We start from the raw sequence: 16,594 nt of genomic DNA, 5'->3' as shown, positions 1-16,594 counted from the left end.
ACACCACTAGTGAACTGTGGACCCCGGTCCTATTCTTTACATCTGAAATACAATCTACTGCAATTGTTCTTTACTGATCTTCGCAAACAAACATCATCATCCACACTATACATCTAATCCTTTGTTTACAACAAGCCGGTGAGATTGACAACCTCGTCGTTACGTTGGGGCAAAGTTATGTGATTGTGTTGTGCAGGTTCCACGTTGGCGCCGGAATCCCTGGTGTTGCGCCGCACTACACTCCTCCGCCATCAACCTTCAACGTGCTTCTTGACTCCTACTGGTTCGATTAAACCTTGGTTTCTTACTGAGGGAAACTTGCTACTGTGCGCATCACACCTTCCTCTTGGGGTTCCCAACGGACGTGTCAACTACACGCATCAGTACACTAGTGTGGTGGAGTGTTGTTGTATCCAATGTTGAACCCCCGGGTGCGTTCGGCTACACGCACATGCGCTGACGGTACTTAGCCATGTTCTGGAAGTATGAGAGGAACTCCCGGGAGGCGCTAACCCTAAGAGCCTATGGGGTGTTTTAGCTGGAGAATGACCGCCGGAGCACCGAAATCCCAACAAATCTTGCATGTGGGCCTAGTAAGTGTCGTGGAAGGTATAATTCACGAAATGGTGCAACACATGTCTCCCCGGTGTGACCCTAACCCTAACCCTAACCCTAACTCTAACCCTAACCCTAACCGTAAGCCTAACCTAAATCGTAACCCTAAACCCTAAATCCTAACCCTAAACTTGTGTGTGTACACTAGTGTGGTGGAGTGTTGTTGTATCCAATGTTGAACCCCCGGGTGCGTCCGGCTACATGCACATGCACTGACGACACTTTGCCATGTTCCGGACGTATGTGAGGAACTCCCGGGAGGGGCTAATCCTGATAGCATATGGGGTGGTCCTTGTCACCACATGCCCATATGACCTAGCCAAGCTCAAATGGAGGCATAATTCCACCGGGGAGGCGACATCGGTGCCTAGTCAATAATGTAGACAGCGTGGTCAACCAAATCACGGTTTCTCCGAAAATCTACCTTCGGAGGGTGGGAATGCCCACATGGTGTGTACACTGGTGTGGTGGAGTGTTGTTGTATCCAATGTTGAACCCCGGGTGCGTCCGGCTACACGCACATGCGCTGACGGCACTTAGGCATGTTCTGGACGTATGAGAGGAACTCGCGGGAGGCACTAACCCTGAGAGCCTATGGGGTGTTTTAGCTGGAGAATGACCGCCGGAACACCGGAATCTCAACAAATCTTGCATGTGGGCCTAGTAAGTGTCGTGGAAGGTATAATTCACGAAATGGTGCAACACATGTCTCCCCGGTGTGACCCTAACCCTAACCCTAACCCTAACCCTAACCCTAACCGTAAGCCTAACCTAAATCGTAACCCTAAACCCTAAATCCTAACCCTAAACTTGTGTGTGTACACTAGTGTGGTGGAGTGTTGTTGTATCCAATGTTGAACCCCCGGGTGCGTCCGGCTACATGCACATGCGCTGACGACACTTTGCCATGTTCCGGACGTATGTGAGGAACTCCCGGGAGGGGCTAATCCTGATAGCATATGGGGTGGTCCTTGTCACCACATGCCCATATGACCTAGCCAATCTCAAATGGAGGCATAATTCCACCGGGGAGGCGACATCGGTGCCTAGTCAATAATGTAGACAGCGTGGTCAACCAAATCACGGTTTCTCCGAAAATCTACCTTCGGAGGGTGGGAATGCCCACATGGTGTGTACACTGGTGTGGTGGAGTGTTGTTGTATCCAATGTTGAACCCCGGGTGCGTCCGGCTACACGCACATGCGCTGACGGCACTTAGACATGTTCTGGACGTATGAGAGGAACTCGCGGGAGGCACTAACCCTGAGAGCCTATGGGCTGTTTTAGCTGGAGAATGACCGCCGGAACACCGGAATCTCAACAAATCTTGCATGTGGGCCTAGTAAGTGTCGTGGAAGGTTTAATTTACCTATGACCTAAACATATAAAATGTGTGCTAAAAAAACCGAGGGAAAGGAGTAAAAAAAAGCTCTTTGCCGTGCAAGGTTGCACGGCAAAGAAGCCTTTGCCGTGTGGGGTACACGGCAAAGGTGTTCCCGCGTTGAACGATTCGGGCAGGCCATTTTCGTGGGTTATAAAATCAAATGGCGGGAAATTTTCGTGGGGAAGTAGAATTTGGGGGGTTCAAATCTTTACCGTGCTTGACAGTAAGGCACACGGCAAAGACCTGCCGTCACCACGGCTCTGTCAGCTGCGCCGTAGAGGTGGGCCCTACCTGACGGTGTGCCGTGTATTTTCTTTGTCGTGGGCTTTTTCTGGGCTTTGCCGTGCGCTGTTTGTAGTCTTTGCCGTGCCATTTTTCTTTGCCGTGCGCTCTCACTGGGCTTTTGCCGTGTAGTGTTTCTTTGTCGTGTGCTCTTATTTGCTTTGCCGTGGTTGTGTTCTTTGCCCTGCGGCCATCTTCCCCTTCTCACGGCAAAGGGTTCTTTGTCGTGCGGCAGCGCATGGCAAAGGGGCAATGCACGGCAGTGATGAATTTTCATGTAGTGTGGCATGCCAAATAATTGGCAACCATCCAAACAAAGACCAAAGTTTTGGCCATGACCAAAATATTGGTAGGGTAAGTTTTGTCCACAATCCAAACATGCCCGAAGTGTCTTTTTTTACATCATCTGAAATTTTGCTTTACCTCATCTACAATGGGTGCACTATATTTCATTCTCGAGAACCTAAAAGAGTGTACCCTAAACCTGTTTTCAGGGGACCTATTTCACATCCGCTCTTAACGCTATTGTACGTCCAACTCCAAGAGATCGGGAGATATAATCTGAGTTACTTTCACTCGCCACTTGCCATTGCACGCCTGCACGACGGCTCTATCTGCACAGGTCGCGGGGCTTTAAATTCGATCTCGGCTTAGGTCACTGCATATGTGGCTGATATGCATTTCGAAACAGATTTCCGCCTCTGCTTTTACTCCTCTCTGAGGTCAGATGCTGCTCTGCAGTTATCCCTTGAGCCACCAGCCATCGCATCGTCGAGTCTGAACTGCATTCACTATGGTCGCCCGAACTGTATCAGGGGTAGCAGCGCCATGCCGGGCAATTGCAGTTCTAGCTAGCCGTTCGACGATCCAGAAGCATCCCGTCCAGCTGGAGGCTGGAGGCTGGAGCTTCAGGCTTGTCAGAGTTTGTCCAAACAAACATTATGGTCGCAGGTGCATTGTGATGGCCTACATTGCAGTGCATGGTCACCAAAGTGCTCAATTGGTGAGTGCAGTAATTGGGCCAACAGTTTACATGGCGACGTACTGTACTGTAGTGCCTACTGTGCCCAGTACCGAGTCGTAGGGCGAGCATATCTGTATTTCCCGTGAAAAATGCAGGTATACGACTACCAGAACCCAACGAGGAAAGCAAAATTTGGCATGAAATCTTGTGCAATTTTCGAACCAAAACAAACAGGTCAGTCACCTAACGGCATCCGAGTACCGTCATTTCTCCGAACGACTGGGAGAAGATAAGACACAGAGAGCTCGTTCAGTTGTTGCAGGTGCAAGAAGCCAAGAACTCAAGGCCAGAGAGCCCTTTATGATGGTTTACCGATCTTGCTCCAGGAATGCTTTAATTGTGCAAGCAGAAGGTACCAACAGAGGAGTAATTTGCACATGTTGTCTCGGACAGGTGTCATCGAGGCGACTCGCAGATGCATGCAAAGGAGCCCATTCATCATCAGCCCAATTACTACATGTCTTGCCAGTTTTGCCATACCAGGCAAAAGGGAAATTACCACGACCGATATACTACCACTGCGTCTCCGTTCTCTGAACCAAGTAAAAAAAAAACGGAAATGCAGGGGTGTTGACATTCATTCAGAATTTAGAAATGGACGATGTGACTGCCGGGTGCTTTAGCTCATTCGTACTACGGATCAGCTGTTTAGAGAAATTAGGAGTGACTGTTGAGCTACTAACTCACTGTTGGTCTGTGTTTGATCATCAGATGCGCGTTGTGATCGAAGCAACATGACGGCATGCTTTGGACATTATATCCACTATACTGCTATAGGCTGATTAACTACCTTATTAGATTCAGATGTAAGCGTGGCTCCGTGCCTGAGCTCACTTTTATCTTTTTTGTCACTTTCCAGTCGTATTTGCAGCTCTCACGGACACTATCGGGCAAGCAAAAGCCATGTAGTAGATCACTGATTTGACAAAAATGATTACAGGTATACACAACTAATAATGTCTGTTTCGTGTGCACCTCGCAAGAGCTTTGTAGATTACCCAAACGTCTAATACTGTAAAACCTCCTAAATCGCTCTGCACACATTAACAGCCGATCCAAGTTCCAAACTTTTTTGTACTCTCTTCTATCCATAATAAGTGTTGCGTACGGTGTTAGAAGAATCACGATAATTATTATGGATCAGAGAGAGTACAAAATTGGGGGTCGCTTGGCCCATTTGATCAAGTAGAAGTCACCCGAAGCTGCACTAAGCAACGCATTTCACAATCGCATATCCGAAAACTTAGGAAATGTTTTCCTAGGGCTTCCTGTACGAGGGTGATTTAAGGCGATCATTGCTTCTTCCATCAGCCGATGTTGCCGCCGTTGGTTCCCCGCCCTCCGCCGGCCGCCATGGTGGCTGGAGGGTGGGTGACCTCAAATTGGATGACCCGCCCTCGTAGGGTCTTCAAGTTCTTCGCTTATGGTGAAGGGGCATTGGTGGCGACGAGAATAAAGGTCCTTTAGCCTGCCCCATATCGGTGTTTTTCTCCGGAGGAGCGTCGACGACTAGAGGTTGGAGCCAATTGACGAGCATTAGGCCTGGCGGGATAAGTGTTTATCTACAGTGGCGTCATCCGATGGATGGAATGATGTGTTGGAGTATTGGTGTCATCAAGTTTCACCTTTGTTTGATGAAACTCAGCCAAGTACCGCCGCATCAGGGAACTTGCAAGTTTGGTGTCCCCCATCTCCGTGTAGTCGGAGGTGGGACTATCTCCTAGCCTTCTCGGTGCTAGCTTCTTCGGGAAGGCGATCTCTGGAGATCATGGTCGCCGGCATCTTCTGATCTACGTCGACCCGACTTCTCAGCTGCAGCCTTGTACAATCATCTCAAAAAAATTAGGCTTTCTCTGACACGAGCTTTGGTACACCGGACGGAGGACGGTTTGCAGACGGCGCGCCGTCGGTGGTTACAGAGGAAGATGGTAGAAGCAAAGGATCCGTTTGACCATGTGTGAGTGGGAGTGAGGCAGGCAGCGGTCCGAGTGGCCAGCCAATCCAGCTCCCGAGCTCACTCTCCGGTTGGTGGTGGTAGCCAGTCTCCTCATTTAAACTGCCCATCTGCCCCCGGCCCTCTCCTTGCCACTATAAACCCCACCACGCCACCACCTCCTCTGCAGCAACTCCCTCAACCGCACCCCACGCCAACAATACACACCCTGCCCTGCCCTGCGCACGCATCCAACATACCTACGTCGTCGACGCGTCCAGCAAACCAAAGCCCACTGCGTACGCCGCACAATCCGAGCCGATCGAGAGAGCGCCGTGTCGTGCCGTGCCGTGCTGGTACGGGCCGGGGAGGCGAGCGAGTGCGTGCATAAGCAGCGCATCGATCATGCCGAGCGCGCCGGGGAGCGGCTTCTCCGGGTCGGTCAGCCTCAAGTACGTGAAGCTGGGCTACCAGTACCTAGTGAACCACTTCCTCACCATCCTCCTCCTCCCCGTCATGGCCGCCGCCGCGCTCGAGCTCGTCCGCCTCGGCCCCGACGAGCTGCTCTCCCTCTGGCGCTCCCTCCACCTCGACCTCGTCCACATCCTCTGCTCCGCCTTCCTCCTCGTCTTCGTCGCCACCGTCTACTTCATGTCCCGCCCGCGCCCCGTCTACCTCGTCGACTACTGCTGCTACAAGCCCTCCCCGAGCTTCCGGGTCCCCTTCACCACCTTCATGGAGCACATCAAGCTCATCAGCAACAACGAGAAGAGCCTCAAGTTCCAGACCCGGATCCTCGAGCGCTCGGGCCTCGGCGAGGAGACCTGCCTCCCGCCCGCCAACCACTACATCCCGCCCAGCCCCAGCATGGAGGCCGCGCGCGCCGAGGCGCAGCTCGTCATCTTCAACGCCATCGACGACCTCGTCCTCCGCACGGGGCTCAAGCCCAAGGACATCGACATCCTCGTCGTCAACTGCAGCCTCTTCTCTCCCACGCCCTCCCTCTCCGCCATGATCATCAACAGGTACAAGCTCCGCAGTAACATCCGCAGCTTCAACCTCTCCGGCATGGGATGCAGCGCGGGGCTCATCTCCATCGACCTCGCCCGTGACATGCTACAGGTAACCACCTGGCCTCTTTCTTTTAGTATTTCAACAATTCAGTACGAACGTTCTGAACTTCTCAAAACAAATTATAATTAACTTCTCTCAAAACACATACTACGTGGTGCAGGTGCACCCCAACTCGAACGCGCTGGTCATCTCCACGGAGATCATCACGCCCAACTTCTACCACGGCAGCCGCCGCGACATGCTGCTGCCCAACTGCCTCTTCCGGATGGGCGCGGCGGCGATCCTGCTCTCCAACCGCCGCCGCGAGTCCTCCCGCGCCAAGTACCGCCTGATGCACGTGGTGCGCACCCACAAGGGCGCCGACGACCGGGCCTACCGGTGCGTGTACGAGGAGGAGGACGACGAGGGCCACTCGGGCATCTCGCTCTCCAAGGAGCTCATGGCCATCGCCGGCGAGGCGCTCAAGTCCAACATCACCACCATGGGCCCGCTGGTGCTGCCCATGTCGGAGCAGCTGCTCTTCTTCTTCCGCCTCGTGGGGCGCAAGGTCATCAACAAGCGCTGGAAGCCCTACATCCCGGACTTCAAGCTCGCCTTCGACCACTTCTGCATCCACGCCGGCGGCCGCGCCGTCATCGACGAGCTGCAGAAGAACCTCGACCTGTCGGCGCGCCACGTGGAGGCGTCGCGCATGACGCTGCACCGCTTCGGGAACACCTCCAGCAGCTCGCTCTGGTACGAGCTCGCCTACATCGAGGGCAAGGGACGGATGCGCAAGGGGGACCGCGTCTGGCAGATCGGATTCGGCTCGGGGTTCAAGTGCAACAGCGCCGTCTGGAAGTGCCTCCGCACCGTCAAGACACCCACCGACGGGCCGTGGGACGACTGCATCCACCGCTACCCAGTACACATCCCGGAGGTCGTCAAGCTGTGAAATCAACTCAGCTCGCCGCACTCCGGCGCACCCTGCATGTACGTGTCCCCCAAACTTGGAGCTTTGTGGGGGGTGCTAGCTGTTCTTTCTCCTCTCCTCTCCTCTGTTTTTCCTTCTTCTTTCTCTGAACTTCTTTTCTCTTTGATCGCGTTATAAATTTAAATTAAAAGGGGGGCGGGATTAAATCAAGGATACTCGTGGGATTCGTCACACAAGGACGAGCAGAGATCATTTACAGGAGATTTAATTAGCTACCTATGTTTATATTTATATTGGAGACGACGTTAACGTGGGCTTACGTGGTTGTTAAATTCTTCGTGTCACGAATTCCACGGGAACTTGTAATCCATAATTGTAACCGGAGTGAAAGGGATATGTTTCATGCTCATGATAGGCACTGCCCGGGTGAGTCCTGCATTGTCTGTCAATTAAATTCCTTCCAACTGTATAAATCTTCATGACTTTTCATTGCATACATTGTCAGAGTATCATTAGCGACTTCATTTTATATTACTCTCTCCGATCCATATTATTTGCCACTCAAATGGATGTATCTATAACTGAAATGTGTAGACACATCTGTATCAATGTCAAGTAATATGAATCGGAGAAAGTATATATGAACTTGTTTTCATATTATATATCACTCAAATGGATGTATCCATAATTGAAATGTGTAGACACATCTGTATCAGTGTCAAGTAATATGAATCGGAGAAAGTATATATGAACTTGATAACCGTTAGAATGTATCTAGAGTATTAGCTAGTATTACATCCATTCCAAAATGTAAATCCTTTTTACAGTCAGCTTTGTTAAAAAAAAGTCTTACATTCCGAACAGAGTTACTTCCTCTATCTCAGTTTACTAGCCGTGCATGTACCTATATAGTCAATTTGATCTATATAACATAAATTATATCATTACACAACGAGAGATCATTTACATTAGCTACTCCTACTCATGCATCATCCACCTTAGCATCTGACGCGGGGGGGAGGCCGTACAGAACAAAACGAGCTCACCATAATATAACCAGGACCAGAAGCAGAGACGCGTGGACCAAATGGACCGGGCCGGCGGTTCATACGCTGCAGCAACTTGCCGGGTGAGTGTAGGTTCACCCCTGCTACTAAGGTACTTCAGAGCATCTCCAGTCGCGTCCCCCAAATCGTCCCCCAAAGAGATTTGGGGCGCGCCGGACAAAAAAAAGCGTTCCAGCCGCGTCCCCCAAAGCCCATTTTTGTCCGACGCGGCCCGATACGGTGTCCGGCGCCCCGAGCCCGTCCCCGTCCCACAGGGGACGCTCCGGGGATGCCGGACACAACGAAAAGCGAGGCGAACCGACGCGGGGCCGATCCGTCAGCGGCACAGGGAAAATTCGTCTCACACTCCCGCCAAATCCCGCCGCTCCCGCCAAATCGCGCCTATACCGCCGCGCACAGGCCTCCCAAAACATATCCCGCCGCCGATTCATTTCTCCTATCCCGCTGATTTCTTTCTCCCTCCCGCCGTCCACCCGCCGCCGCTACCCTCTCTACATGGCGCCGCCGACAGCCCCCAAAAAGATGGCGAAGAAAGCGGCCAAGAAGCCGCCGGGCAATGGGACGAAAGGGGCGACGAGCGCCGTTCGCGAAGCCGCGGAAGGCGCCGGCTGCGAAGAAGAAGCCTGAAGGATGGACCGACGATCAATGGCGAGAAAGATTGCTCGCGCCGGAAGCTATCGACGGCGGAGCGGAAAGGACGGAGGGCGGCGGAGCCGGAGAAGAAGGCTCGGGCGGCGCGCCGGCACCGGCACGTAATGGCCGGGTGTATCGCCGCCACCAACGCGAGCCCATGGAGTACGTCCGTGCCGGTGTACGTTTCGGGAGTGATCTCTCCGTCGCAAGCCGCCTTCTACAACGACGGCCCCTCCGCCACTCCCGGGTGCGTGACGCCTAACTTGTCGCCGCACTACCAGGATGCGCTGCCGCACGGCGGCTTCAACCCCAACAACCTCTACTCCCCGGCGTACGAGCAGCGCGAGCCAGGATCCGGTCCGGACGGCGACCCTTTCACCGGCCACAGGGGTCCGCTCGAATACGACAGCGCCGGTGCTGAGGAGGACGACGGGGTTGAGGTGGAGGACGACGAGGAAGAGGACGGGGTGGAGGACGACGAGGAGGACGACGATGAGGACGAAGAGGGCGGCGAGGAAGAGGACGATGAGGGTGCCGGTGACGATGATCTCGTGGAAGGTCACAAGTCTTTCGTGCTCATGCATTGCTATGGCAAGCTCAAAATGAATGAGAAATGGCGGCTGACGCGCTTGTCGCTGTCCAAGGGGAAGGACGCCATTGATCTGGACGCGCCGCTGGCAACTTCGACAGAGCGTCCTACTGGAAACAAGGCTGCCAATTCCGCCTTGGCCGATGCTGCGTCGTCTGAGAAGACGCTGGCATCGATCACGAAATGCCTCGCCGACGTCTCCTCGACCTTTATCTCCCGCGACAAGAAGGCCGACCAAAGGTGGGCCGAGCTGCTCAAGAGGAAAGAGGAGAAGCTGGAGCTCAAGAAACGCGAGGACGACATGTCCCTCGCCGAGAACGTCGACAGAGGGAATGTCTCCCCGGACGCGAGCGGCGCACAACTTCTTCAAAGGCCAGATCCTCGACGACATCGAAGCCAAAATGGCGGCGGCGGACGCGGCGGCCCTGGCCGCGGCATCGGCGGCCGCGGCAGCGCAGCAAGAGCAGGCTGACGCGTCTTCTACTGCTACACCTGCGTCGGCCTCTGCGTCGGCGATGGAGCAGACGCACCATGCACAGCAACAGGCAGATCGCGACGAGGTGTTATCACCAGATTTTGGCTAAATCAGGAGATGGGCCGCGATCAAGATGGGCTTGGAAGATTACACGTGGAAGATCTCTGAAGCGGCCTTGCACGAAGAATTTGGGCTAGATTGCCCGTGTATCTTTAATTATAGTAGATTGTATCGTAGATTAAAAGTTAGAGTTTGTCCCGTACATGGCGGAGATTATTCCCACGTTAGAAAGTCCGCTGGACTATAAATATGTATCTAGGGTTTATGGAATAAACAACAACCAACGTTCAACACAAACAAATCTCGGCGCATCGCCAACTCCTTCGTCTCGAGGGTTTCTCCGGTAAGCACCATGCTGCCTAGATCGCATCTTGCGATCTAGGCAGCACAAGCCTACCCACGTTGTTCATGCGTTGCTCGTGTCTGAAGCCTTTTTGATGGCGAGCAACGTAGTTATCTTAGATGTGTTAGGGTTAGCATTGTTCTTCGTATCATATGCTTGTCGTAGTGCGACCCTTATGCATCTAGCCGCCCTTACACCTATCTTAGGTGTAGGGGCGGCACCCCGCTTGATCATAGTTTAGTAGATCTGATCCGTTACGGTTGCTCCTTGTTCTACAAGGATTAGTTTAATATCCGCATTAGTTAGGCCTTACAAAGGGTTGGAGGATCCAGCGGCGTGTAGGGTGAAGTTTGCTAGCCCTAGAAAGGATGTTCCGGGGATCAACCTCGTGTTGGTTTTTAGGCCCTGTCTAGGATCGGCTTACGGTCACCGTGCGCGAGCGCGAGGCCCAATCGTGAGTAGGATGATCCGATTATGCGGTGAAAACCCTAAATCGTCGTAGATCTCATTAGCTTTATCTTGATCAAGCAGGACCACCATATATTCGGACACCTTGTACGAATCATGGGTGGATCGGCTCTTTGAGCCGATTCACGGGATAACCCGAGAGCTGATCGAGGCTCGTATTTAATGTTTACGTGTATGCCATGCAGAAACTAAGCGAGGCATCATCCAACACCTTCCCGACCAGGTATAGGTCGGGTGGCATGCCCTTGCGATAGCATCGGACGTGTGACCGGGAGGCTTTGCGGGCCGTCGCTCCGAGGGACCGGGGCCGGCCGCAGCCCTAGTTGTTCCCGGCTCTACCTGTGTTGCCCGTCGCTGCCCGCCGGTGGGTTTCTGACGTCAACACATTCTGGCACGCTCAGTGGGACACCCTTCGACATCCACCACATCGCCATCTACATCCGAGATGGAGGAAAGCACTCCGGTCAAGTACGAGGATCTGCCTGATGAGCTCAAGAAGAAACATGACGAGATCAAGGCAACCCTCGAAGCCGAACTCATCGGCTCTTTCCACGAACCCGCTCCCATGGCGTCGGGTGGAAGGGGTTCACACTCGAAGGCGCACTCGATGGAGTGGACCTGTCCGCCCCGTCGGAAGAACGCACCCGGTCGCTGCGTCAGGAGATCAACTACATGGTGGCTCATTCGCTGCACCGCCACTCTGAGAACCTGGTGAACACTTTGGAGCGTGTCGCTCTACGCGTGGTCCAGGAAATCATGAGCCACCGGTATTCTCCGTCGGGACCAGCTCTGGGGACTTTCAAAGGAGAGATGCCGTTCGCATGGGCAGCACCGGAAGTGCCGAACTCATCGGCATACGTCGTCTACAAGATTGGTGGTGATCCTAGTGACTACCAATTCCTACCTGAGGCACCCAAGGAGATCCCGCACGGACACGCGTGCGCATACGTACTGAGACCGCAATACCCGGGCACTCTCAAACTAGGTTGCAACAGCAGGGGCCTCTGGAACGGCAGGAGGAACGTCGGGAGCAGATCTTGAGAAGCAAACGTGGCTGGCTAAATACGCCACTCCGACAAGCCTCCGGAGCCCAGCTCCTGCTCGGAACTAGAAAAGCAAGCATGGCTGGTTAAGTATGCCACCCCAGCGAATCTTCAGGGTTCGACACCGTCAGCCATCACCGCGGATCAGATTTGTACGATTCTGAAAGATCAGTTCGGCATGATGCCGAAAAGGAAGACGTTCGGCTACACCAAGCCGTACCCCAATGATTACAAATTGATCCCGCTACCCCCCAAATATCGGCTCCCGGACTTCACAAAGTTTAGTGGATCGGATGGTTCCAGCTCCATCGAGCATGTGAGCCGATATTTGGCACAGCTGGGCACGATCTCAGCATCAGACGAGTTGCGTGTGAGGTTCTTCGCACGGTCCCTCACGGGATCGGCTTTCGGGTGGTACACATCGCTGCCACCGAACTCCATCCGGACTTGGAAGCGGTTGGAAGAGCGGTTCCATGAGCGGTATCACTCGAGAGGCTTCCGAGGTTGGTATTGCCGATCTAGCACAAGTACGACGGAAGCGCGGGGAGACAGAGTGTCGGAATACGTCCAGCGCTTCGGGACCATTAGGAACCGATGCTTTTCGGCTCATGTAAGTGAAAAAGAAGCGATCGAGTTGGCGGTGGTGGGTCTCTCATCATCGATTAAGGACGTGGCCTCCCAAGCGGACTACCCTTCATTGGCGCACATGGTGCGAGCAGTCGGCATATGAGCGAGCGCCACCCGGATGTTTACCAGGACAAATTCAAGCGTGCGGTGACCCCGGTTGAGGCGGACGAGGATGAAGGTGCTGCGGGAGATCGAGAGGTAGCAGTGGCTGAATGGACTCGAGCGGCAGGCCCCGTGTCCCGCAAATGGGTGAAGCCACAAGGCCCTCCAAAAGGGTTCGACTTCGACGTGACCAAAAGCGAGCGGATTTTTGATCTCTTACTCACGGAGAAGCATATAAAGGTACCCGAAGGCCACAAGATCCCCACGGTGCAGGAGCTGAACGGAAAGCCATACTGCAAGTGGCATAACACGTTCACCCACACCACCAACGACCGGCAGGTGTGGCGGCAGCAGATCCAAATGGCGATAGAAAATGGACGGTTAATTTTCAACCAGTACGCCATGAAGGTCGACACACACCCCTTCCCCGCCGTTAACATGGTGGAGTATTCTTGCCATGGAGGGTGCCAGCCAGATTTCTCGTGCAATATCAACATGGTAGGACCTGGACACCACTCTGGTAAGGACGGAGATGAGGGCAGCTGCTCTCATAGCAAAGATACTGATGGCGTGTATTTCACACGTTCGTTGGGCAACCCCAAGAGGAAGGTATGATGCGCACAGCAGCAAGTTTTCCCTCAGAAAGAAACCAAGGTTTATCGAACCAGGAGGAGCCAAGAAGCACGTTGAAGGTTGATGGCGGCGGGATGTAGTGCGGCGCAACACCGGAGATTCCGGCGCCAACGTGGAACCCGCACAACACAACCAAAGTACTTTGCCCCAACGAAACGGTGAGGTTGTCAATCTCACCGGCTTGCTGTAACAAAGGATTAACCGTATTGTGTGGAAGATGATTGTTTGCGAGAGAAAACGGTAAAAACAAGTATTGCGACAGATTTGTATTTCAGTATTAAAGAATGGACCGGGGTCCACAGTTCACTAGAGGTGTCTCTCCCATAAGATAAAAGCATGTTGGGTGAACAAATTACGGTCGGGCAATTGACAAATAGAGAGAGCATAACAATGCACATACATGACATGATAAGTATAGTGAGATTTAATTGGGCATTACGACAAAGTACATAGACCGCCATCCAACCGCATCTATGCCTAAAAAGTCCACCTTCGAGGTTATCATCCGAACCCCTCCAAGTATTAAGTTGCTAACAACGAGACAATTGCATTAAGTATGGTGCGTAATGTAATCAACAACTACATCCTCGGACATAGCGCCAATGTTTTATCCCTAGTGGCAACATGACACAACACAACCTTAGAACTTTCCGTCACCGTCCCAGGTGTCAATGCAGGCATGAACCCACTATCGAGCATAAGTACTCCCTCTTGGAGTTAAAAGTAAAAAATTGGCCAGAGCCTCTACTAGTAACGGAGAGCATGCAAGATCATAAACAACACATGTATAATAACTTGATAATTAACATGACATGGTATTCTCTATCCATCGGATCCCGACAAACACAACATATAGTATTACAGATAGATGATCTTGATCATGTTAGGCAGCTCACAAGATCCAACAATGAAGCACAATGAGGAGAAGACAACCATCTAGCTACTGCTATGGACCCATAGTCCAGGGGTGAACTACTCACTCATCACTCCGGAGGCGACCATGGTGGTGTAGAGTCCTCCGGGAGATGAATCCCCTCTCCGGCGAGGGTGCCGGAGGAGATCTCCGGAATCCCCCGAGATGGGATCGGCGGCGGCGGCGTCTCGGTGAGGTTTTCCGTATCGTGGTTTTTCGCATCGGGGGTTTCGCGACGGAGGCTTTAAGTAGGCGGAAGGGGCGAGTCGGGGCCGGACGAGGGGGCCACACCATAGGGCGGCGCGGGCCCCCCGGGCCGCGCGGCCCCGTGGTTTGGCCACCTCGTGGCCCCACTTCGTGTGTTCTTCGGTCTTCCGGAAGCTCCGTGGAAAAATAGGACCCCGGGTCTTCGTTTCGTCCAATTCCGAGAATATTTCGTTACTAGGATTTACGAAACCAAAAACAGCGAAAAACGAGAACTGGCACTTCGGCATCTTGTTAATAGGTTAGTTCCGGAAAATGCACGAATATGACATAAAGTGTGCATAAAACATGTAGGTATCATCAATAATATGGCATAGAACATAAGAAATTATCGATACGTCGGAGACGTATCAAGCATCCCCAAGCTTAGTTTCGCTCGTCCCGACAGGTGTAAAACGATAACAAAGATAATTTCTGAAGTGATATGCCATCATAACCTTGATCATACTATTTGTAAACATATGTAGTGGATGCAGCGATCAAAACAATGGTGATGAAATGAGTAAACAGGTGAATCATATAGCAAAGACCTTTCATGAATAGTACTTCAAGACAAGTATTAATAAGTCTTGCATAAGAGTTAACTCATAAAGCAATAAATCAAAGTAAAGGTATTGAAGCAACACAAAGGAAGATTAAGTTTCAGCGGTTGCTTTCAACTTGTAACATGCATATCTCATGGATAATTGTCAACATAGAGTAATATAACAAGTACAATATGCAAGTATGTAGGAATCAATGCACGGTTCACACAAGTGTTTGCTTCTTGAGGTGGAGAGAGATAGGTGAACTGACTCAACATAAAAGTAAAGAGAATGGTCCTTCAAAGAGGAAAGCATCGATTGCTATATTTGTGCTAGAGCTTTTATTTTGAAAACATGAAACAATTTTGTCAACGGTAGTAATAAAGCATATGAGTTATGTACATTATATCTTACAAGTTGCAAGTCTCATGCATAGTATACTAATAGTGCCCGCACCTTGTCCTAATTAACTTGGACTACCGGATCTTTGCAATGCACATGTTTTGACCAAGTGTCACAATGGGGTACCTCCATGTCGCCCGTACAAAGGTCTAAGGAGAAAGCTCGCATTTTGGATTTCTCGCTTTTGATTATTCTCAACTTAGACATCCATACCGGGACAACATGGACAACGAGATAATGGACTCCTCTTTAATGCATAAGCATGTGGCAACAATTATTATTCTCATATGAGATTGAGGATATATGTCCAAACTGAAACTTCCACCATGAATCATGGCTTTAGTTAGCGGCCCAAAGTTCTTCTCTAACAATATGCATGCTCCAACCATGAAGGTGGTAGATCTCTCTTGCTTCGGACAAGACGGACATGCATAGCAACTCACATGATATCCAACAAAGAATAGTTGATGGCGTCCCCGAAACATGGTTATCGCTCAACAAGCGAGCTTAATAAGAGATAAAGTGCATAAGTACATATTCAATACCACAATAGTTTTTAAGCTATTTGTCCCATGAGCTATATATTGCAAAGGTGAATGATGGAATTTTAAAGGTAGCACTCAAGAAATTTACTTTGGAATGGTGGATAAATACCATGTAGTAGGTAGGTATGGTGGACACAAATGGCATAGTGGTTGGCTCAAGGATTTTGGATGCATGAGAAGTATTCCCTCTCGATACAAGGTTTAGGCTAGCAAGGTTATTTGAAACAAACACAAGGATGAACGGTACAGCAAAACTCACATAAAAGACATATGGTAAACATTATAAGATTCCATACCGTCTTCCTTGTTGTTCAAAACTCAATACTAGATGTTATCTAGACTCTAGAGAAACCAAATATGCAAACCAAATTAGCAAGATCTAAGTATTTCTTCATTAATGGGTGCAAAGTATATGATGCAAGAGCTTAAACATGAGCACAACAATTGCCAAGTATCAAATTATCCAAGACATTATAGCAATTTACTACATGTATCATTTTCCAATTCCAACCATATAACAATTTAACGAAGAAGAACTTCGCCATGAATACTATGAGTAGAGCCTAAGGACATATTTGTCCATATGCTACAGCGGAGCTGTTATCACCAGATTTTGGCTAAATCAGGAGGTGGGCCGCGATCAGGATGGGCTTGGAAGATTACACGTGGAAGATCTCGAAG

General features: G+C 51.3%; 1 protein-coding gene across 1 annotated transcript; it reads left to right on the top strand.

Moving 5' to 3' along the window:
* Nucleotides 1-5,534: 5,534 nt before the first annotated feature.
* LOC124701829 (3-ketoacyl-CoA synthase 6-like) lies at nucleotides 5,535-7,701 on the top strand. Its single transcript, XM_047233921.1, has 2 exons — nucleotides 5,535-6,360; nucleotides 6,473-7,701. The coding sequence occupies exons 1-2, from the start codon at nucleotides 5,644-5,646 to the stop codon at nucleotides 7,244-7,246; spliced, it is 1,491 nt and encodes a 496-aa protein (XP_047089877.1). The 5' UTR covers nucleotides 5,535-5,643; the 3' UTR covers nucleotides 7,247-7,701.
* Nucleotides 7,702-16,594: the final 8,893 nt, after the last annotated feature.

Source organism: Lolium rigidum, chromosome 3 (assembly GCF_022539505.1).
Source record: "Lolium rigidum isolate FL_2022 chromosome 3, APGP_CSIRO_Lrig_0.1, whole genome shotgun sequence".
Taxonomy (NCBI): domain Eukaryota; kingdom Viridiplantae; phylum Streptophyta; class Magnoliopsida; order Poales; family Poaceae; genus Lolium; species Lolium rigidum.
Note: the sequence above shows the minus strand (reverse complement) of the source record. Positions and strands in the feature narration are given on the sequence as shown.